This window comes from Microcaecilia unicolor, chromosome 2, assembly GCF_901765095.1.
Source record: "Microcaecilia unicolor chromosome 2, aMicUni1.1, whole genome shotgun sequence".
Lineage (NCBI taxonomy): Eukaryota > Metazoa > Chordata > Amphibia > Gymnophiona > Siphonopidae > Microcaecilia > Microcaecilia unicolor.
Window position 1 is genome coordinate 352,175,279 of NC_044032.1, and position 24,163 is coordinate 352,199,441.

At 44.4% G+C, this 24,163-nt stretch overlaps 1 protein-coding gene across 1 annotated transcript in view; it reads left to right on the forward strand.

Annotated features, from left to right (window-relative positions):
• Positions 1 to 24,163, forward strand: part of LOC115463736 (metalloprotease TIKI1-like) — a 275,840-nt gene that overhangs the window by 59,539 nt on the left and 192,138 nt on the right. The window contains exon 2 of the mRNA XM_030194472.1: positions 18,540 to 19,100. Coding sequence (XP_030050332.1) covers positions 18,540 to 19,100 — 561 coding nt within the window. The remainder of the gene's footprint in view (positions 1 to 18,539; positions 19,101 to 24,163) is intronic.

Below are 24,163 nucleotides of genomic sequence, written 5' to 3' on the forward strand. Positions count from 1 at the left end.
CTTTGAATTCAGTTAGTCCAAGACTTTCAGCTAGCTGGTTAGCTTTCTCCATAAGCAGTGGACCACTGACAGGAAACTGACTCGAGAAAACCACCGAAGAAGAGCATCTTCTACTTCCTCAGCTTTTCCTGCTCGTTTTCGTTTCCGTTGTGGATTTGTATTGATTTGCCAGTCTTCCAGAAGCTGGTCTTTCTGCTTCAAGACACGTGAAATTTGACTGGGATTGACACCATATTCTTTAGCAATAGATGCTTGACTTTGTTTGTTTTCTAATTTTTTAAGAACTTCTATTCGTTCAGCCAGTGTTAAAGTCTTACAGTTGCGCAACAACGACTCCAGTGTACACTCTAACAACATTCTTTTGCTTATTCTGCCTGTGGCAGTTAAAGGGGGGTAAATTTGAAATCTCCTTGGTTGTCACGCGCCAATCAGCTTCCATTTTCTGTGCGCGCACTTATGCGGAGTCTTTCCTGCAGTGGAGCGGTCTTGAACCATGTATATAAGCGAATCTTGCACTTGTCAGTGGTGCACTAAACCGAAGGTTGACCCCCATAGAAATTGATGGTGCCAAAAATGGGACCAAAGTATGGCATGCAGTTAAACAGAGCATGCGCTTATCCGAAGTGCACTTAAATGGAGTGCACTGTACTCTGAAAAACAATGATCTCTTTGATGAAGACATGGCTAAGACATGAGTTGAGAAAAGATGTGTATGCGTTTTCTAGTTTACCTACTGGCATAAGAACATAAGAATAGACATACTGGGTCAGACCAATGGTCCATGTAGCCCAGTATCCTGTTTCCAACAGTGGCCAAGCCAGGCAGTGGCGTAGCCATAGGTGGGCCAGGGCCCACCCAACAGTAACACACATTTAGCGGTAGCTGGTGGGGATCCCAAGCTCTGCCAGCTGAAGACTTCCCCCTGATGGTAACGAAAATGCTGCTGTCCACCATACTGGTACCTGTGCACGTTTAGTTTTCAGCACATGCCTGCTGCATACTGCCAAGGTGGAGAGAAGCATTTTCCCCACCAGCTGGGGAAGCATTTTTTTGGTGGTGGGGAGAGAACACTTGGTGCCCACCTACTTCTTGCCTAGGCCTACCCCAAATCTGCTGTCTGGCTACGCCCCTGAAGCCAGGTCACAAGTACCTGCCAGAAACCCAAATAGTTGCAACATTCAATGTTGTAAATCCCAGGGCAAACAGTGGCTTCCCCATATCTGTCATAAAGCAGACTATGGACAGTTCCTTCAGGAACTTGTCCAAAACCATTTTTAAACCCACATACCCTAACCACTGTTTCCACATCCTCTGGCAACGAGTTCCAGAGCTTAACTATTAGTTGAGTGAAAAATATTTCCTCCTGTTTGTTTTAGAAGTATTATCAAGTGATTTCATTGAGTGTCCTCTAATTTTTATACTTTTTGAAAGAATAAAAATATGGATTCACTTGTACCTGTTCTACACCACTCAGGATTTTGTAAACCTCAATCTTATCCTCCCTCAGTTGTCTCTTTTCCAAACTGAAGAGCCCTAACCTCTTTAGCATTTCTTCATATGAGAACAGTTACATCACTTTTATCATTTTGGTCGTCCTTCTTTGAACCTTTTCTAATTCCGCTATATCTTTGTTGATCAAACCCCCTACACTGTGCACTGTCAATGCACACATTACCTACTCTCACCCATCCAAGGTTTAGTCTTTGAGCATAATATTGTGATGAGTGTTGTGCTGCTGGTAAACTTTATGTGGCCTTACCCTGTCTCTAACAATCAAAAGTAGGATTTGAGCATTTTGGACTTGAACCTTGCGAGATCCTTGTTTTTTTTGTAGGCTCTGTGACAGGTTCTCTCCGTGTTTGCTGTGTCATAACTCATGATAGTCTGTAATGGAGAATTTAGGAAAGTGACTAATTTTCTTGAGTCATTTTTTTATTGTCTATGGTATACCATAACTTTCTTCTAGCCTTTCTCTAACTACTGTCAGAGTTATTGTGGAATTATTTATGAGTACTGAACTGGCCATCTCTATACACTCTGAGGATTCAATCCCCTACGACTATACTATCTGGTCACTTACAGCAGTGCCTGGGTTTCTACTAGTGTTCCTGAAAATTAAGACTTTCCTCTGTAGCTTTCAGGAAGGTCATCAGCTATGATGAACCTTGGTTTGACAGTCTCATGATGAACCAGATTATTAGCCAAATCTGACATATCTGAGGCTTTAGTCTGTGTGTGAAGTGCCTATGAGATATGGTTGAGAGGTATTTGTCTTGTGCATTGCTTATAGTTTCAACCATAAGCAGTGAGGTAGGGTGAGATGATCAGATGCATTTATTTTGTGTGAAGGAAGTGTATCAGGTTCCTTTACTGATTACATCCTACAGCCATATCTTGTATCCAATTCACATCTGGTGTTAAGAGTACGAGCCTCTCCATGCATGTGCATATGAATTGCAAGCCAGCAAATACTCAGTACAGGCATCATTATGCCACACGCGTTTTGTGAGCTGTGTGGCGTATTGATGCATGTATAAACCTGACTTTTGATGCATTATTTAGCACTGAACTGAGTATTTGGACCATCTTAATTGCTTCTTGGATAGCTTTCATTCTCTCTGAAGAGCTACCATATTGACCCCTGACGCAGACATAGATGCTGAAACACGGCCCGTGTTGGATCTGAAAATGAAGATTGTTTGTTATCCTCAGTTCTGGAGGCCCCTTGTCCTTTTTTTGTTGCTGTTTTCCATTTTGTGCTTTGGTTTCCCTCTCTTTGTGCTTAGGTTGTGAAATCGGTACTTCCACATACTGGCACTTACATATGTAAAGCTTCGCATGATGCTGCTGTTTTGTAGAATGGGTAGTTTTGTGAAATCGATACTTCCGCTCATTCCAGCAAATATATGAGTTTTTGGTGATGTCCTTATTTATTTATTTAGATTTTGCTCACACCTTTTTCAGTAGTAGCTCAAGGTGAGTTACATTCAGGTACACTGGATATTTCTCTGTCCCAGAAGAGCTCACAATCTAAGTTTGTACCTGAGGCAATGGAGGGTTAAGTGACTTGCCCAAGATCACAAGGAGCAGCAGTGGGATTTGAATCAGCCACCTCTGGATTGCAAGACTGGTGCTCTAACCACTAGGCCACTCCTCCACTCCTTGTACATATTTTACAAAAAGCTCCATATTAAGCAGAGCATTTTATAAAATACTCAGGGGACTGTGAATGTCCTGATGTGGACATCCCAAGTCCTACCTAGATGGTATTGTGCAATAGGTCTGTATTGTTCTAACATCAGTTATCTCCTATGCCTCGGTGTGGAAGAATAAACTGGCATAACTGGCAGCATAGTTTAGGACATAGTCACTTGTACACTATCAAGATCCTCTGAAGCAAATGTATTAATTCGGTTTTTCAGACTTTCATATTCTGCCGCTGCTTCACTCATAGGCACCCCAGAAAACTGTTGTTCAACCCATTCTTAAGAATTATTCTTCAGATCCTTCTCTCCCTGAAAATTATCATCCAGTGTCCAATCTTTGTTTTATCTCAAAACTTATGGAAAAAGTTGTATATGATCAACTTCTTTCTCATATCGATCAACTCTCTATATTACATTCGCGCCAAACTGAATTTCGGGTACATCATAGTAATAAAACTACTGTAACAGCTTTTCTGTGTGAATTTCCTGCCTCTCTTGATGCAAGTGATGTCATTCTTGTAGTTTCACTTGATCTTTCATCCGCGTTTGGTTTGGTAGACCATTCACTTTTAATAGCTCATTTATGTGAAATTGGCCTTATTGATACTGTATTTAATTGGTTTATCTCTTATCTCAATGACCACTTTTTTTTCTGTCATTCCTCTCACTGCAACCTCATGAGAAATATCAGTCTCTAGTGGTGTCTATCAGGGTTCCACTCTTTCCCCCTTCTGTTCAATCTATTCATAAATCCATTGGCAACTTTAATTCAAGATCTGAATGTGAAATTTTTTTTATGCAGACTACAATAATCTCTTTAGCAATTCAAAACAGACCTAAAAACCTTGCTTTTTACTGATGAACAACCATACCTTAGATCCTACATCTGGATGTGTATGAAGTGGGCCTAGGCTGCAAAGCTCCCGCCTTATGTGTACTCCCCTCCCCCCTATCCTATCAAAATTGTAGTTCTACCCATTTTTCCCCTCCTGTTCTGACAGGTCATTTACTGCTTGCTTTCCTTCTATTTAGATTACAAGCCTCTCAAATAATATGGTTGATGGGCGGGATAGAAAGTTCCAAATAAACTTGGAAACTTAACCCCCGACATTCAAAGCGATTTAAGCAGGCAGGAGAGGCTTCTGCCTGCTTAAATCATTCTGGGCCGCCTAACCTTCGATATTCAGCAGCATTAAACCAAGCAGTGCCACTGAATATCACCTCTTACTGGCCCCAGAACAAGGTCAGCGGCGACATTAGGGAGGAGCCCGGGGTTATGCGGGTGCTGGCAGCATTCAGTGCCGGCACCCACATAGTTAAGTGGATTAATTTAGGACAGCTCAAAAGCTGTCTTAAATTAACCCACTTAGCTATGGGGGCCCCAGCAGTGAATATCAGCTGGGACCCACATAACTGATTTGGTCCAGGGAATCCCTTCCCCTCCTGATTCCTTTCCTGGCCTCCTAAACAGCTCCCCTACCTCGTACTCCCCCAGACCATGGAAAATAAAGACCCTCCTCTCCCCTCAAAATGAGTCCTCCCCCCCTAAGATATAGGTAAGCTCCTCCGGGCCTACCTGATACCCCTGGTGTCCCATGGGGGTTGTTCGGTACAGGAGCAAAAGCTGCTCACTTCTGCCCCTTTTAGCTTCCCTTAGAAAGTGGTTGCCATGACCTTCTGCAGCAGCTCACGGTACTACACAAAGTACTGCAAGCTGCCACGAGAGGTCGCTGGCAGCTATTTGCAAGGGTCTGCCACAAGGCATAGGAACGATGGAGCTTTGCTCCTGCCCCCAGTAACCACCAAGGACATCAGGAAGGCCCAGGGAGCCTACCTACACCTCAGGGGCTTGTTCAAGGGAGAGGAGAGGCTTTAAATATCAAGAGCTGGGGGAGGAGGTAGGATGGGGGCCAGGGCCGTGCGAACACAGTAAGCAAGGTAAGCACGGCAGGAGGGCGCCGTCCTCTGGGGGGCGCCCCGCCACACCATGCTTACCTCGCCCTCCCACTCCCATGTCCCAACTGCCCGCCCTCTTCTCCCCCCCAACAAGATCCCTTTTAAATTTACCTCCGTCCGGCAGTGAAGGCACAGTGTCAGTGAAGGAGGCGGCACTCCCGACGTCTCTAGTAGTCTTCCCTTCGCTCAGTGTTCCACCTTCTTCTGACGTCAAGGAAATGATGTCAGAAGAAGGCGGGACATTGAGTGAAGGGAAAACTAGTAGAGACGTCGGGAGCGCCACCTCCTTCACTGATGCTGCGCCTTCGCTGCCGGACGGAGGTAAATTTAAAAGGGATCTTGGGGGGGGGAGAAGAGGGCGGGCAGTTGGGATATGGGAGCGGGAGGGCAGGGGAGAGATGAGTGTGGATGGGAGGGCAGCGATCATTTTCACGGGGGGGAGGGGGTGCGTGCGTACCAACTGTTCATCTGCGGGGGGCGCTGGGGGCGCCAACTGATCTTCTGCAAGGGGGCGCCACAGACCCTTGGCACGGCCCTGATGGGGGCTCTTAGGAAGGCCAGGAAGGGGATCGGGGGAGGGGTGCTTTCATGGACCAAATTAGTTATGCAGGTCCTGGCTGATATTAAGCCGGGGCCCACATAACTGTCCTGTGCGGGTCCCAGCTGAATATCAGCTGGGCCTACATATGCTCTGGTGGCCAGCTCACATGAAATTAGCCCCCAGTATTCAGTGCCGGTGTCCGGACATGGCCCAGCACTGAATATTGGAAGCTAATCTAGCCAGAGACAGTAAGCATTTAAAAAATGCGGACAACCGCTGGCTGAATATCAGGAGTTTAATTTTCCCAACATCACCAGTTTCACTGAATTTAGGTCCTTTACAGGTATGTCATGCAGCTTTATCTCAATGGCTGATCTCACAAACTAATTCTAAACCCCAAGAAGACCATTGCTTGTTGGATTACAAGTAGTCATCCACAACCTTCTCTTACTCCCCTGCTTTTTGATCGATCAGTTCCCATAACTGATTCCTTCCGATATTTGGGGTCATTCGTTCAACAAACAAATTTCACAAGTATGTAAATCAGGTTTCCTCTTGCTCTGCAAACTTCATTCAGTCCAAAATTTTCTGCTCTTCATATACTCACTCATGCATTTTTAATGTTGTAGTTAGATTATTATATTTCAGTTTACTGTGGACTCCCCAAATCCCAACTATATCATTTACAGAGTTTGCAAAGTTCTACATCACATGTCTTATATAGAGCTCTGAGGTATGATTATGCTTCCCTTTTACTAATTAAATTGCATTGGCTACCTGTACAATATCGTTCATGGTTTAAGGTCCTCTGTCTCGCTCATAAATTGCTTCACCTGGGTATCCTTCTATATTTATCCTCATTAACCATTCCGTATACTCCGCATCATTATCTCTATTCATGAGACTTCAGGGCCTGATATTCAAAACTGTTTAACCAGCCAGGAACGGCTTTTGGCTTGTTAAATAACATTTTAGTGCCTTACCGTGGATATTCAGCACCAAACTGGCTATTTTTAGCGGTTAAAATAGGTTGCATAAATAGCAGGCCTGTCTTTAACCGCTAAACACTTAACCGGTTTAGCGCTGAAAATCAGCTTAACCGTTTAAGTTGTCACAGTCAAAAATGAAACCGGATAAAAGTACAATAAAAAAAAACAATGAAAAAAATAAAACAAGGCAAAAGTACAGTTCAGAGTCAGAAGGACAGAATATAGTAACTTATAGATCTACTGGTTCCTATCCAAACAATATTTAGTGCTATTTAACCAGTCACAACGGATGCAGACTGGTTAAATAGCGCTTAACGGCTATCCAACGATATTCAGTGGGGGATAACCGACTATCCTCTGCTGACCTTAGCTGCTGGCAGATAACCGGTTATATCATGCGATATAACCAGCTATCCACTGATTTTTAAACTGGGTTTGGCAGTCATATTTGGCTGCTTCAAACACTGGTATATCTTCAGCCAGTTTAAAGATAATCGGCTATGTCTAAATATTGGCATAGCCAGTTATCTTCAAACCGGCCATAAAAAAACTGCCTATTCAATGCTGGTCACCAGAAATGGTCTGAATATGGGGGCCTATATTTGTCCTTCTGACTTTAAACTGTACTTTTGCATTGTATTTATGCTTTATGCTGGAATTGATTAATAAGGGTGCCGTACTTCCAGATCTGTGGCTTTTTTTTTTTTTAATTTTCCTTCTGCAGAGTTGATTAAGACAGTTTAATTAATTTGACTTCCATTGTATCTGGTGCCTAGTTAGAATCTGTCTTTAAGGGAGGGGCAGCTTCCTGGAGAGGTGGAAATCCTGGAAAGCAGTGCAAGTCTGAAGCTAAGATATTTTGAATTTATATATTTTCAAATGTGTGTTTTGGATTGTTTCATAAATTATAAATAAATTGCTCTCTTCCCTGTCTGTCCCTGTCTGGGTAAATTCTTATTTTAGATCCCAAGAATAAAGAATCCAAATGATGAAAGGAAAGTTTTAGTACTGCATCTCGGTCCACCTCCAGAGCAAAAGAGACCACCACAGTGGTTCTCTAGGTAATCACCTCTAATGAGGATTCCAAAAAAGATGTTAGATTCATAGCTTCTTTTCCTTGGGGTTGAGAAATACCAGGCAAAATTTTAACATTACTCTGTATATATTGCACCCGTGTTATAGGAGGCAATGAATCCCCTGACATACCTAAAACTTCAACCAAGTACTTTTTAACCATTTGTATCGGTGTAATTAAAGGAGACCTAGGAAAATGTGTCATCCTCAAATTAAGTCTCCTAGATTGATTTTCTAGGTATTCCAGACGCTGAAAAGTAAAATGTTTCTCTTTAATTGAAGTTTGTCCCACAAGTTCCAATTCTTGAATTTTTCCTTTTAAATGTTCCACTTCAGAGGACTGTTGTGCGGTGGCCGGTGCCTGGATAAGGACTGCCTTAGATAATAGGTTAATATCTTTAGTATTTTTATTTATCAACACTTGTAAAGAAGACTGTATATTGAATGTCAAGTCCCAGAGTGATTCCATTGTCACTTTGGCAGGTTTTATCATAGACCCCTTAGAAAAAATAGGAAGAGGAGCATTAATAGACTGTTCCAGGGTACTCACAATCTGCAATGGTAAAACATGTGTTGCAAGCCGTTCCTCCAGCCTGTTATTGCTAGTTGTCTCTCCCGGCGTGGGCAAGTTCCCTCCCTGCACGTTCAGGTCCCCTCCCTTCGGAGCCTGAACCGCTGGACTTGTTTCCATGCTGTTACTTCCTGGTTGAGGGGGAGCCGCCTACACTGCCGGCTAACACCAACGCGCCAGCACCGATAGCAGGGGTAGAAGCCTGTCTGGGACCAGACGATACCCCAAATTGATCCAGAGTCGTCTGATGTTGAAGGTTGATCCCAGTAGGGTTGAGGGAATCTCCCAAACCTTTCCTCTCCTTTTCCCCATTCTCACGGTGATCTGGAGCCTTCCTCAGCAGGACTGAGGTCAAAAATCTTGGCGGGTCTGGAGCAGTTAATACACCACACCCAATTAGGCTTCCTTTGAAAACTTTTTCATTCCAGAAATATTTTCATTCATGATATTTGTGTATGTTCTGATTATCTACTGTAACCCGCTATTCACTGAGGCAGGCAGGCTCTTCAAGTTGATTCCTTGAGGGAAATTAGCGGGATAGGAAAGCTGAAATAGAATAGAATAGAAGAATAGAAAAAAAAGATATAGCAGAATTAGAAAACATTCAAAGAATAATGACCAGATTGATAAAGGAGATGGAACTGCTCCCATATGAGGAAAAGCTAAAGAGGTTAGGGCTCTTCAGCTTGGAAAAGAGACTGCTGAGTTGGGATATGATTGAGATCTATAAAATCCTGAGTAGTATAGAACGGGCAGAAGTGAATCAATTTTTCACTCTTTTCAAAAAGTACACAGACCAGGAGATACTCAATGAAATTGCATGGAAATACTTTTACAACAAATAAGAGAAAATATTTTTTCACTCAAAGAATAGTTAAGCTCTGGAACTCGCTGCCAGAGGATGTGGTAACACCGCTTAGCATATCTGGGTTTAAAAATGGTTTGGACAAGTTGCTGAAGGAAAAGTCCATACCGATCTTTATCTGCGTCACCTACTATGTTACAATGTTACTATATCCGGGTTTAATGCTGGCGGCAGACAGTAAAAGCGCTGCCCTACACCACCTGAATATAAGAGGGTCATTGTCTGGTTATCATGAAAAGCTTGTTTTGAGTACACCAGGAACTCTGACTTTTATTTCATACACTGAAACTGTGGGTCGATCTTCCTCCATTTATTAGATCTGAAATTTCTTTTTCTAGATTTAAAATATTGTTCAAACCCCATTTTTTCCAGATGGCATTTGAGGTTCCAACATCTAACACTACTAGTTTCGGAGTGCCTGCATGAAGAAACAGTCTCCAAATATATTTCTTAAGAAAAGTTTTATTTCTCTTTTATTATTTTAATTTTTTGTTGTATGGGCAATTTGTTTTCTAATTGTTTTCTAATTGGGCTGATCTCTGTCTCTTTTCCACTTCCCTTATATCAGTCTTCTTTTCTAGGTTTGCCTTTCCATTTCATCTCTCTCCTTTGGTATTCTCTGAATCTGTCGGGCTCTAATCTTTTTTTTTTTCACTTTTCTTTTTTCTGAGCTTTCTTAATCTGCCCATTTAATTTTACCCTCATTCTCCCTTTCACCCTCTAGTCAATAGTCTCCTCCTTTCACGTCTCATGTATCTACTGTTTTTTCCCCCCATTTCCCTCTCATCCCCTCTCCAAAACTCCCACACTATATACTATCTAGTGAGAAAAAAAGCACAAACAAGAATTCTACAGATCTCTACACAGAAGCCACAGGCTATCAGAATACCACACCTTGGTCAAATGCATAGAACTCAGACCCTAAACAAATAGGAAACAAAGAACCACAGATTAGTAATATAGAGCTGAAAAGACTGAAATGAACCCTGAAGAAGTCAGATCTTGCATACAGCAAACAGAGAAACAAAAACTAAAATGCAAGACATCAGAAATGCACATTTCCCAAAGCTGACATATTCCAGTTAATACATTCAAAATAAAATTCATTTTGTACCTTTCTTGTCTGAGCATTTTATTTTCCCTTTCGCTTTGGTTCAAGTGGCTGTTTTCTGCGTTTCTCATTTTTATTTTCCTGTCCTTGCAAGGTCTCCTGTCCACTTGATATTTCTTTGTTCTGCACGTTCATCATCTATCTTCCCTCTGCATCCTTAGCCTTACAATCCAGCATCTCCCCTCTGTGTCCCTATCCTTATCCTCCCCCATGTTCAGCATCTGTCCTCTCAGGAACACCATCTCTCTCTTTTCCAGTATTGCCCTCCTCCCCCCCGGGCCCCCATCTTTTCTAGCATTGCTCTCCCCTTTGGTCCCCATATCCCTCCCCCCCTTGGCACCCATCTACCTCTTTTCCAGCATGACCTCCCCCCTTGGCCCCATCCTCTTTTCCAGCATTGACCCCCCTCCCAGGCCAATATCACTCCCTCTCTCTCCCTTCCTTCCCCCCCCCCCCATGGTCTGGCATTTCTCATACGATCTCCCCACCCCCCCCTTCTGCTCCCCTACAGGTCCTGAATCGCTCCCTCGCCCTCTCCCTTCCTTCCCCCTCCCACAGTCTTCCCTATCTCTCTTCTAGTACCAGCAGTGGCAGCGATTAGAGCTGGCTGCTTCCAGCTGGTGTCAGAGCTTTCACTCTGCAGGGTCCTGCCTATTCTGATACAACTTCCTGTTCTTGTCTGGACCAGCACAGTCACCAGTGGTAGTTCCACCTCATTTCTGGCGCTACGGAAAATTATTGCATAATTTCTAGTGCGGCGCTAACCCATTACCACCGGGTAACTGCGGGAGACCTTACTGCCATCTCAGTGGGTGGCAGTAAGTGCTCCCCTCGCCCGCATGGCTATGCAGTGGCCATGTCTTTTTTAGGGGCTTCTTACCTGCTGCGGTAAAAAGTGTCCTGGTGCACAGCAAAAATGGCCCCCACCGCTACCACAGGGCCCTTTTTACCACAGCTTGGTAAAAGGACCTCTTCGTGCACGTTAAATGATAAGACACCCATAGGAATATAATGAGTGTCTTATCATTTAGTACACACTAATCATTAGTGCACCTTAGTAAAAAGGACCCCTAAGAGACATGCTATGAAGTTATTAAGCAGTACATTTAAAACAAATTGTAGAAAATATTTTTTCATTCAACACATAATTAAGCTCTGGAATTTATTTCCAGAGGACATAACAAAAGCAGTTAGTGTAGCTGATTTAAAAAAAAGACTTGGACAAGTTTCAGAAGGAAATGTCTATAAACCATTATTAAGGACTTGGGGTAAGTCTAGGCAGTCGCCTATGGCAACATGGCAACAGCTTCTTCTTGGGAGCAGCTGCAGTCAAAGAAAAAGCAACAGATCCTGACAACCACACAAACTCAAGGAACCATCAGCACATACATTAACCTGCATTTTATATGATTTTTGTGAGGTGATTATGATTGTTGACCTTAATTATCAAAGTGTTGTGTATAGGGGAGGGGGGCTGCAGAATAGGGGCCTGAAGGTTAATTGAGGGGGATTGCGAGTGTGTGTCTAAGGTGCAGATTTGCCTAGGGCAGAGCTTCCCAACGGTGGGTCAGGACCCCAAATGGGGTTACAAAACTCACATTTGGGGTCCTGACCTAGGGGTAGACTCTCCGTAGTTGCATTATTATTCTGCACCTCTGGAGAGACACACAATTGTATTTGGCTGCAATCATGGGGTCACAGCCACAGAAAGATTGACAAGCACTGGCCTAGGGTGCCCACTGCCTTTGCACTGACTCTGGCCACTGCTTATCTAGGGTGGTAAGCATCATGGAATCTAACTAGATTTTGGGATCTCGCCAGGTATTTCTGATCCTGAGCTTGGAAATAAGAGTACTGGACTTGATGGACCATTGGTCTGTCCCACTGTAGCAATTCTGATGTTCTTAAAATATCACGTTCTGTCTTTTCTAATGTTTTTTCCTAATCTCTCATGCTATTTATTTCTGTCAGTTTCGTATTTTTCCCAGGGCTTGTGTTTTAATGTGATTGTTCGTTTAGGCCAGATCCTTTGTTGTATTTGCTGAGTTGGCATTAGGGCTTCAGTCTATATAGATTCAGAAAACAGAATAGTATCATCTGTGGGTTCAGATTCTGCCATAATTAATGACTGTGTGCTTATAACAATAGCAGCAGACATAGAGGTTATTATCATGCAGCAGAGATAAAGGATGACAGGTTTCAAATGAAACAGATTATTGTCCAGTTGCGGGTCAGTGTGCTGGTGACTGATGCGTAGTCACAGTTTCAGGCTACTGCTGAAGTCACAACATTGAGTAAATTTAACTCAAAACAGACACGAATGTGCTTCTGTCGACTGAACGCCAAAGTGCTGCGGTCCGCCCCTGACAACGCAGAGGCTACTACCACTGAACTTCAGAAAACGAGAAGTCCAGAACGAAAGACCTATCAGCCATAGCAACCCTGAGACACAAAACCAGTCTGCAGACCACACTAGACTAAAACATACCGGGTGGGTTCTTGAACGGTCTGGAGGGTCTAGAGGAAAGAAAATTAGCAGGTAAGGCCTAATTTCACCTTCCTGAGCGACCCTCCAGACCGGTCAAGATGCTTGGGAAGTACCAAAGCAGTAAATAGTCTAAGGGCGGGAACCCTGAAAACCAGAAGTCAGAACTGCCGCACCAAAACTCGCATCCTCTCTAGCCTGCACATCAATCCTATAATGTTCACAAAGAATGCAGAGAGGACCAGACAGCCGCTCTGCAAATATCTTGAGGAGGAATCAAACTACTTTCAGCCCAGGAGGAAGCCACCCCCCGAGTAGAATGCGCCTTAAGTACTGAAGGCACGCCACTTGAGCAAGTATGCTGAAGAAACTGCCTCTTTCAACCATCTGGATATCGTTGCTTTAGAAGTTGCAGCACCCTTCTTAGGTCCCCATACAATTGTTCAGAACCCTTATTTTATCATCCTCACTTTAATATTCCCTTATCTCTTGTTTGTACTGTTTGTCTGTCCTAATTAGATTGTAAGCTCTGTCGATCAAGGACTGTCTCTTCATGTTCAAGTGTACAGCATTGTGTACGTCTAGTAGCGCTTTAGAAATGATAAGTAGTAGTAGTAGTAAATTAGTACTCCTGGAGTCCAACCTGCTTATTTGTCTGGGCATAACCATAAGCCTTACAGTAGCTGTATCTGCAGGACCACAGATCTGTCACACTTGAACCCAATAGATGTTGCGTCTTCAATATTTTGTTCTTGCCACACATCACTCTGTGGTGCAAATTACCCGTGTGCTACAATCTTATGCAATGCACAAATAGACTTGATTTGTCCTCAATGGATAGGAATTTGTTATGGCCAAATAAAAAGCAAATTAATGTAATTGAAAAGGGATGCAGTTGAAAGGGGATAGACTCAGAACTAACCTGAGGAAATACTTCATGGAAAGGGTGGTGAAGTCACAGGGTCGCCGAGGGGGGGAGGGCAGGGGGGCAAAATTCTCCAGGCCCAGGCCACCAAGGAGGGCCCGGCCCTGGAGTCTCTTGCCCTCTCCTGCTCCCAGGCCGCTGGCGCCGCAGTCCCGCCTCCACCTGCCTACCCTCAGCTCCCTTCTGTCATCTGACCCCTGCATTAAAAAAAAAATCTCTAAAGCAGCACCGCAGCGCCTTCTTTGCGAAAGTGGAAGATCACCTCGGGAGGGTCTTCCCTCACTGTGTCCCGCCCTCCTGTGATGTAACTTCCTATTTCCGCAAGGGCGGGACACAGTAAGGGAAGGCCCGCCTGAGGCGACCTGACGCTTTCGCACAGAAGGCGCTGCGCTGCTGGTTTAGAGATTTTTTTTTAATTTAAATGAAGGGGGTCAGATGGCAGGCAGAAGGGAGCAGAGGGTAGGTAGGTGGAGACTGGGAACTGCGGCGCTGGCGGCCTGGGAGCAGGAGAGGGAGGCAACAGCAGTAGCGATTGAGGGGTGGGGGGGCGGGGCGGAGGCGATCCTGGGGGGGCGCGGCCTTGCCCTGGGCCCGCCTCAGTCTATCAGCGGCCCTGTGAAGTCATAGAATGGCCTCCTGGTAGAAGTGGTGGAGACGAAAACAGTATCTGAATTCAAGAGAACTTGGGAGTGATAGGGAGAGTAGATGCATGGATGGGCAGACTGGATAGGCCAAATGGCTTCTATCTGCCTACATTTTTCTTTGTTTCTCTGTTTCTAATGTTTTTAGCAACATAAAGACAATGGAAATTAGTTAGAATCCCAGTTGTGTCTATCACCATCTAATTCCTTTTAGATAATTAAACATCCCCTAACATGGTCTTCTCTTATGAACATCCTAATATCCTCTCAGCATTTTCATACAGCTATATCCCCATTCACTGCATCTGGCTGCATTCCCTGGTCTTCTCATTAGGTACCTTGCTTGTTGGGATCTCTGATGTGTTTCTTGATTGTACTTTTGTTTTATTGAGTGTGGGCACTAGCCTTAGGGCTCATTAGTGCCATCTCCTGGAGGGTTCAGGGAAATGTGACTGAACCTTAGGAAGGCCACACCTCCCAGGTTTACATCATACTGTCCTTCTCTCCCCCTCCATGCCCTCTCCTTCTCAGAATAACTCTTAAACTGTGAAACATTGGGGTTCATGTTCAAAGCACTTATACCTACATAGTCCCAAAGGTTACTATGAGACTTTGTAAGTTTAAATGTTTTGAAAATATGCCTCTAAATGTCTCTGATATAAAGATATTAGACACCATAGATGTACCTTCTGCCTTGTGTCCCTCCCCCCCTCCCCCCCCCCCCCCCCCCCCCAATTATCATTCATGCTTGTACAGGGCATTTTTTCTAGCAAAAAAGGTGTTGTTACTCAAATGCCAGGGATGGAGTGACCCATCCCACAGTAGCCAGGCCCCCTGCAACCAGTCACAGAATCTATGACAAGGCAGAACTGGTGTGTAGGGCCTGAGCTCTTTCATTAAAACTTGGGGACCATGGGTCAATTTTAGCAGACAATGGAAAAGGTGCCGGTACTCAATACCCCCCCCCCCCCCCCCTCATGCCCTGTGCTTGTAGCTCCTCCCTGAGACTTTGATAATCTGATTACCCCAACATCACCTATCCCAAAACAATCCATTAATTATGCTTAGATGGGTGTCACACTTTGAGATATTAAACTTTGTTTTATATATACATATATAATGAAAGCAATTTCCAAAAGTCATTTACCTGAGTAAATGGCCACTTATCCATACAAATGGGCTGCTGGAAAATCACCAGCCCTCTCTGCAGGTAATATACACTGATGATTCTTTGAGCTTGCATGGCTCTTTAGATCTATTGTTTTGCTTTGACTTCACCTGTTCTTCTTGTCCCTTCCCCTCCAAAGCTACCATTCTAGGCAACTGTATAGTTTGCCTAATGGTTAACCCTGGTCTGTCTCTATGTCATTGCACAGGTGTTAGAGACAGCTTCAGACACGGGTTCTTGTCTCACAGACCACAGTTCCTTCCACAGAGCACTTTTCACTCAGTGACATTTCTGTTGCTCCCCAGGCACTACTGTTGTCCTCAGCGGTGTATCAAGGAATTTTTGACAGGGGATGTGACAGTGAACTCTTTCTGAGCCTTCCAGCTGCCTCTCTGTGTATTCCAAGCCTTATTCTGGTGCTCCAATTGCCTCTCTTGGTGTATTCCAATTCTTGTGCCTTCACTGCGTTCCAAGTCTTACTCTGGCATCCACACTGAGGGGACAGGGGGTGGCCTGCAAATTGCTCTGTTAGCTCTGACTGCAACTGACTTCTTGTTTTTGCAAGCTCTATGTTTTAGATTTTTACCAAGTTATTATTTTCTTGTAACGGACAAGAACAAAACAAAACAGATGCATCCATCTTTTAGTAAACTGGAGTTGCCAATAAATCATCTGTGGCCTGGGAATTGCATAGTGCTTGAACATTAGGCATGTTTTCCCATGTCTACAATGTCACTGTTGTCCAATGACTATGACTGATTCCTCCCCTAGAGGGGTCAGTGAGTAATACCTCTGAGGCATCCTCAGCCTTGTTTGAACTGGAAAGTGGAAGACCTGAGTGAGGCATCAATCTGAGGTCTTTCTGGCAGTGAGTAGCAGTACAAATGAGCCCCCCTTCATTGCATTCATCCCTTTAAAGTAGTAGATTGCAATAATAATTTGAATTTAAATTGGTCATTTTCTTTTAAGGGTGGATCCAAAGAGTAGGGTCCTCCCTTGTTGACGTACATTGGGTTTGAAAGTTCTTCCACTTTGTGTGGTTGTCATTGAAAATAGTCTCTTACCTGGGCTATTTGCCTCCCATGGCTTAGTACACAGCCCCAGCACACTTATAGTTTCGACTTAGCAAAAGCCAAAAAAAAAAAAAAAAACCTCTTTTCTAACAGGTATTAATGCAGCCCTCAGCTACACAGTCCAAGCCCTTCACTCCCCGAATTCACCAAGTCCACAAAACCCTTGGGCAAAAGGTCCAACACTTTACCCAGCAAAAAAGTTCCCCAAAAGTTCAATCAGCAAAAGGTTCTGCCTCCCTCCCAGCTCAAGTCATCTATACCCTCCCCTCAGAGAACAACCTGAGGAAAGGGGACCCCTTCCCCTTCATACCAGCCAATAACTCCTATTATTCTCCCCACAGGTCAGGCTTGAGCCCAGGGCCAGGTGGTAACTACCTTTCCAGGGAACCTGCTCAGATACTTTTCATGGGCTTTTCCTCTCAATATATTGAATTAAATTGTCCATCAAGGTTGCTAGCAGGCCCTTAGATTGCTCCTTTCTTACCTGGGCTAGAGCAGAAATATACATGGGTTCTACCCCCACTGAGATCAGTTGTGGCAGCAGCTCCGACTCCCCTCCTCCTGATCTGCTCTGGAGAGTCAGTGGTCAGGGGACCCGCCCATGCCGTGTCCGCGTCCATAGAAAGAGACGAGCCAGGCAGCCAGTGAGTCACTGGGGAAAGCCCGGGCCGGGGGAGGCGGAGGGACAGAGCAGAGCTGCTGTGATGAGCTGCTGCAACCACGTACTCTGTGCTTGGTAACATTTTTATTTTATCTGACTTATATTTTCAAACTTGCCAGCTTGTGAAGCATACGGATGTTCAAAGAGGAAATATAGTAACAGAGTAGTACTTTGTTTTAAATCGTTATCAGTGTGGCATTTGGGGGGGGGGGGGGCTGGTTATAGAGACACCAGGCTAGCACGTGTTGTATCTTGAAGAGATTTATTTTCTTTCCTGGCAAAGGGCCACTAAAATAGACATGTTATGAGAATCAGGTCCTCAACATTCAGAGTTTTTATCTATTTAGTTATTTGCAACATTTGTATCCCACATTAAACTTGATTTAAGTTAAATCCTGGGGGAGAAGTAAAATCTTTTTTTTCCCCCTGTGCCTAGATCAAAAGAGATGGTTTGTGGTGCGAACTTGCTCCTTTCGTGGATGGATGGATTATGAATTTGTATTAATTATAATGGTGCTGCAGATTATGGTGCTGATTGTGCTAATTATGCTGCTGCTGATTCTGTTTATGATGATTGTGATTGCGTTATTAATATTCATATTGACCTCATTAATAATCATATTTACTTTAATATTCATATTCATCTTATCAATATTCATATTTACCTTATTAATATTTATATTAATATTGGGCTGGTTTGGGGTGGGAAATATTTTTCCATGTGGCAGCACTGGGCAAGTTGTGTAGGACTCCAAGGAACCTCCCTGACAACACACACACACACACACACACTCTCTCTCTCTCTCTCACTGGCTGCACTGGAGTTGGAAGACTCCTTCTTAGCTTAAAGGAAACAGTGTTTGTGACCAGAAATTTGACATCCTGATTAACTGTTATAATCACAGTGAAAAGATAAGTACGTTTCACATACAGGGAAACCTCGGTTTTCGTCGATAATCCGTCCAAAAACAATCGGCGAAATCCGAAACCAATGAAAACCGAGGCAATTAACAAGGATGCCCAAAATTGGGAGATGGACGTCCTTCTTTTTTGACGAAAACCAAGACAAATTTCTCTTTAAAAAAAATCAATGAAATCCGAAATCCATGGAAAACCGAGGTACTACTGTAGTTTCATTGTGCTGGCTGTGGGCACCTAAATGTGACATGGGTGTGGGTAACTTAGTATTTTCTGTTTCTCATTTGTGTTTGTGTAATTTTCCTATAGCATTCAATGTGTTTTTTTCCTGTCATGTTTTGTTTTTTTCTCTTAGCAAAGTGAGTTGAATTCTTTCCTGTGGACCATAAAGCGAGATCCACCATCTTACTTCTTTGGCACCATCCACGTCCCTTATACACGGGTCTGGGATTTTATTCCTGAGAACTCGAAGAAAGCATTCCAGCAGAGCAATATAGTATATTTTGAGCTGGATCTGACTGATCCCTACACCATTTCTGCTTTGACCAGCTGCCAGATGCTCCCACAGGGTGAGAACCTGCAGAGTGTGCTTCCCAGAGACATCTACCGCAGGCTGAAGCGCCACCTGGAATACGTCAAACTTATGATGCCTTCCTGGATGACCCCAGATCAGCGGGGCAAAGGGCTTTATGCTGACTATCTTTTCAATGCCATAGCTGGAAACTGGGAGAGAAAAAGACCCGTATGGGTGATGCTTATGGTGAACTCACTGACTGAGGTTGACATTAAGTCACGTGGTGTGCCGGTACTGGACCTATACCTTGCCCAAGAAGCAGAACGTCTAAAGAAGAGGACTGGCGCAGTAGAGAAAGTGGAGGAGCAGTGTCACCCATTAAATGGCCTTAACTTCTCCCAGGTAAGGAGGCACAGTATTACTGAGTTCTGTAATTATCACTGGCCACCTAAGTGGTAACGTAATACTTAGTGTATGCTGTCTTGTTCAGACCTAACCAGCTTTGCAAACAGAATCTAAGATTATACTGTAATGTTACTTTCTGATGTGTAGTAAGATTAGAACTATTCTTCGGTTTATGGCGAGAGGAATCATGTTTTGATAAAGATTGGATATGTCATTGGGGTAAGGTGATGTAGTGGAGGAGTGGCCTAGTGGTTAGGGTGGTGGACTTTGGTCCTAAGGAACTGAGTTCAATTCCCACTTCAGGCACCGGCAGCTCCTTGTGACCCTGGGCAAGTCACTTAACCCTCCATTGCCCCAGGTACAAATAAGTACCTATATACAATATGTAAGCCGCATTGAGCCTGCCATGAGTGGGAAAGCGCGGGGTACAAATGTAACAACAACAACAAAAAAACAACAAATCAGTGGTTCTAAGTTGATCATCCTATTTCGGATCAGGATTCAAATTCTCACATTGCTGTCAACGTTTTTGTACATGCACAAAGATTGAAGATTAAAGTTACCGGAAATCTTTGGGCCTGATATTCAGTGGCACTGATCCAGGTAGGACCAGCTCCTACACAGATAAGTGCTGCAAATTACGACCATACCTGGATTTTCAGGGCATTAATCAGAAAACACAGCTGAAAATCTTAACTGACCACCTCAGCAGTATCCAGGAAGTGCCAGAGCGGCCCAGGGGCAGAGCTGTAGCTTATCTGAATACTGCTGGCAATGAATATCCAGGTATAAATTTAACACATCAGAGTTGACGTTTGAATCCAGTGCTGACTGTGGTGTTTAGATAATAGAAGGAGGGATTGATTTTTAAATCCCTACCCCCCCCCCCCCCCCCCGCCCAACTTGTTGGTTGAACATATTTTCTCCAATTATCTCAGGGCAGGGTTAGAGGTGTGTTGGTAGTGAGTTTGAGTTTACCTTGACAGTGCTCATGTTCAGTGCTGTCCACATAAACTGAACTCGCAGAGGGCGTCTTTTACTAAAGCGTGCTCGCGTTTTTAGTGCTCGCTAAAATTGTGGGCACGCAAAACATTAGAGACGCCCATAAGAATGCATTGGCGTCTCTACCGTTTAGCGTGCCCACAATTTTAGCGTGCGCCAAAAACTAGCGAGCACACAATTTTAGCGTGTACCAAAAACGTGAACACACCTTAGTAAAAGATACCCTAAGTCAGGCTGCACAAAGAGTGGCCTCAAGTTACATAGTAGATGATGGCAGGGCCGCCGAGAGACTGAGCTGGGCCCAGCACAAGGCCGCCGCCCCGCCCCCAATCGCCACTCAGGCCGCCCGGCACCGCAGTCCCCGGTTTCACCCGCCCACCCTCAGCTCCGTTGACCGTCCACCATCGGACCCCCTGCATTCAAATCGGCAGCGCTGCAGCCTCACCTCCCTGTGAAACCGCAAGATCGCCTCCCTTCGGGCCTTCCCTCCCTGTGTCTCGCCCTCGTCTGATGTAACTTCCTGTTTCTGCGAGGCCGGGACGCAGGGAGGGAAGGCCTGAAGGGAGGCCCTTGGAGGCCCGGCCCAGGGAATTTGGTCCCCCCTGCCCCCCCCCCCCCCTTGGCGGCCCTGGATGATGGCAGCAGAGGCGTAGCTAGGTTTTAAGGTCAGGGGGAGCAGACTTTTGTAAAATAGGCACCAGCAGCAATCGCACAAGTGGACTAGCAGAAGTCAAATTGGAAACCACAGAAATAGTATGAGCATGTATATAATCCCTAGTAATGGAGAAAGGCATTACAAGTTAGAAAAATTGATGTTATTTTTGTCATGGTTAGTTAGCTAATAATCATCTAAGTATGCTGCTCAGAAACACAATATTATGAATTGCCATAGCGTTTTTCACTGAATTTTTCCTGAACTATGAAGCAAATTATTTGCAGTCAATTACCATTCACTCAGTAACTTAGACTCTCCGAGGACAAGCAGGCTGAATAGTATCACTGATGGGTCGTCGTCCGTGACGGCCCAGGAGCCCGGAACTTACAAAAAATTAGAACTTTCGAGAACGCGACGTTGCACGGTGAAGATTCACCGTGCATGTGCAAGCAGGTTCCCGCCCACGACGCGAGTGTGGTCTCCCTTAGTTTTTCTCTTCACTTCGACGCAATTGCCTGCCCTGGCCCTGTGTCTGCTCTTTTCTCTTACGTCACCACATGCTCGGTTTCAAATACTGAGGGGAAAAGCAGCCGCTTGATAGGCAATGTGCAGAGTGGAAGAGCAGTGCGGAGAAGACTTCTTCCTGCTGGCGGGGGTCTGGGGGGGGACCCCTGCCTGCCAACCAGAGGCCCTGGCCTGAAACCCTGCTGTGTCCGCTCCTGATCCTGATTTGTATACACTAAACTTATGACTCCACCAACTGCAATCTGATTTAGAGTCTTGGGTCTTCTCTGTTGTCAATATGTGGGGGTGGATTGCAATTTTGCAAATGATGATATTTACCAAAAATGTTTATTTGCCCAATTATCAATTTGTATTTCCAAAAAACAGTTTAAAGATTGGATAGGATGTTACGAAGTTTGGTGTTGGGAGGAAGCGGCCCGAAAATGGTCCTTGCTTCAGCAGGGCAAGGCAAAATGGGTGGGTGGTTTATTGAATCTCCATAGTATTATCAAGCAGTGGTAGTGAAGGCAGTGAAAGAGCATTATGTTGAGCTCTCTATGGTACACTGTGTACAGTTGGAGAATTTCTTCTCCATTCTTACTCGTTGTTTGAGGTGGGAGGAGAGGATGAGGTGAAATTCTTTGAACAGCATGGTGGCCCCTTCAAAATGTTTTGTTTCTCTCCCCTTTTGGAGATTTGGAGAGAGATTAAGGGGCATATAAGATCTTTGGCTGTGCCAATCCAACTAGCCTCTTGAAGACTTTTCATCCATGGTCAACTGGGGTACTTTGCTCATTAAGATCTGAGTTGCGGAGTTTGGGTTTTACCTGTTGTAGAGATCTGTACCACCAGGACACTATGATAGTGCATGCCAGTTTATAAGACATCTTGCATACAAAACTTCCATTCTATCGGTACTTTCAGGGCAGGGATTTTCTTCATTGCCCCTCAGTGAGGAATTGGATATTTAGAGATCTTACAGATTATAGAAGTAGCTCTGTTTAAATCCTCATCTAGACAAAAGCTGATATCTAAACTGTATGGCACTTTGGAGACACTTTACGCACTGGATTGTTCCTTATTAGAAAGGAAATGGGAGGCATGGCTGGGGTCTCCTCTAGTGGAGGATTCTTGGGTGGCAATATATTCATATGCTCATAAATGCAAATGGGTTACCAATTATAATCAACTTCAATTTAAAATCTTGCATAGGGCGTACTGAATCTCACTGCGGGGGGGGGGGGGGGGGAGGCAGGGGATGATGGGTTAGGCTAGTGCTGGAGAAAGTGTACACAGGCAGGCTGTCTCAAACATACATGGTGGGATTGTCCCATAGTGCAAAAATTCTGAACACAAGTATGGACTCAGGTAACTAAATGGACAGGGGAGGACTGGGCCGGGAACAAGGCCACTGTGTGTTAGGACTCATACCCAACTGGTCCCTTCAGGAACAGACCCGCAGGGTCTTCCTATCAGATTATCTGTTCACTCGTCCTCTAGATTGTTCACTTGTCTTTAGATTGTTCTCTTGTCTTTTAGATTGTAAGCTCTTTGAGCAGGGACTGTCCTTCTATGTTTAAATTGTACAGCGCTGCGTAACCCTAGTAGCGCTTTAGAAATGCTAGTTAGTAGTAGTAGTAGTAGTAGTCTTACACAAACTCTGGTTCTCGCAGCCAAAATGAGTATTGAAAAGTCTTGGAAAGCTCCAGAAGGTCCCACGATTAACACCTGGTACACGGCCTTGAGGGAATTGCAGATCTATAACAAAATTACCAAAGCTCTCTGTGGCAAAAATGGGGAACATTCTCAACTGTGGCTTCAACTGCTGTTGTGTAAATGTTTTAATTGATATATGCTATTCTTTGCATGGCTGGTTTCTTTTCATTGTCCCTTTTGTATTCCAATCTTTCTGGTATTCTGCACTGCCTCATAGTTCATTGATACTGATGGCTATCTTTTGAATGCTCTCCGTATGGGGTGTACTTTGGGTATGGTTCGGGGGGTGCAGGGGGAGGAAATGGGATTTTCTGCATACTGTCTACGGCAAAAGATGGTGTTGAAGTTTACTTGTGTTAGGCATGGGCCTCATGTCCTTGTGATGTTCTTTTCTTGCCTTTGACAGTTGACTGTTGTGTTATTTCAAAATTTTCAATAAAAATAGAGTTTAACAAAAAAAAAAGAAGGTTATTGATGCCATATTGCCCAAGTCAGATTTTGCATTAACAGTCACAAAACCAGTTAGTTATCCCTCCTACTGCTAGAGCAAGATTGGCTAGTATAAGAGAATCAGCATTTTTGTACCTGGGCCCTGCTTTCTGGAACCCGCTACCAAACAGTCGTAGGACAGAGATGGTTTAAACAAAGATTAAAAACATTTATTATGTTGGCTTTTTCGGTTTCCCAAGAAGGTTCAAGCAATTCAGTCCTCTGTCTGGATAACCAGTTTAAATATTATGGTTACTGTGTAGTAGAATTATGGTAATTATTTTTAGTATGTTGTATGTGTATTTTATTGCAAAGTATGTATTGTAATTAGAGATTTTATTTTATTTGTAGCCGGCAGGGGCATAGCCAGACTTTGGCGGGAGGGGGGGTCCAGAGCCTGAGGTGAGGGGCACATTTTAGCCCCCCCCCCCCCCGCCGCTGCCACCACCAACTTCCACTGTCTGAAATCTAGACTTCAAGGCATTGAAATTGGAGAACTCCCGTACCAGCAAAGATTTACCTGGTGGTTTAGTGACCCCCCACCCCCTCCCCTCTCCTTACCTGGGAAAAGATGGAGGCAGGTGGGCGGGAACAACACCTCCCACCCTTCTGCCTCGGGGCACGTCCTGCACAAAATGGCAGTGTCCAGCCCTGGCCCGGTGCATCCTGGGATGCACGGTGGGGCTATTCACCA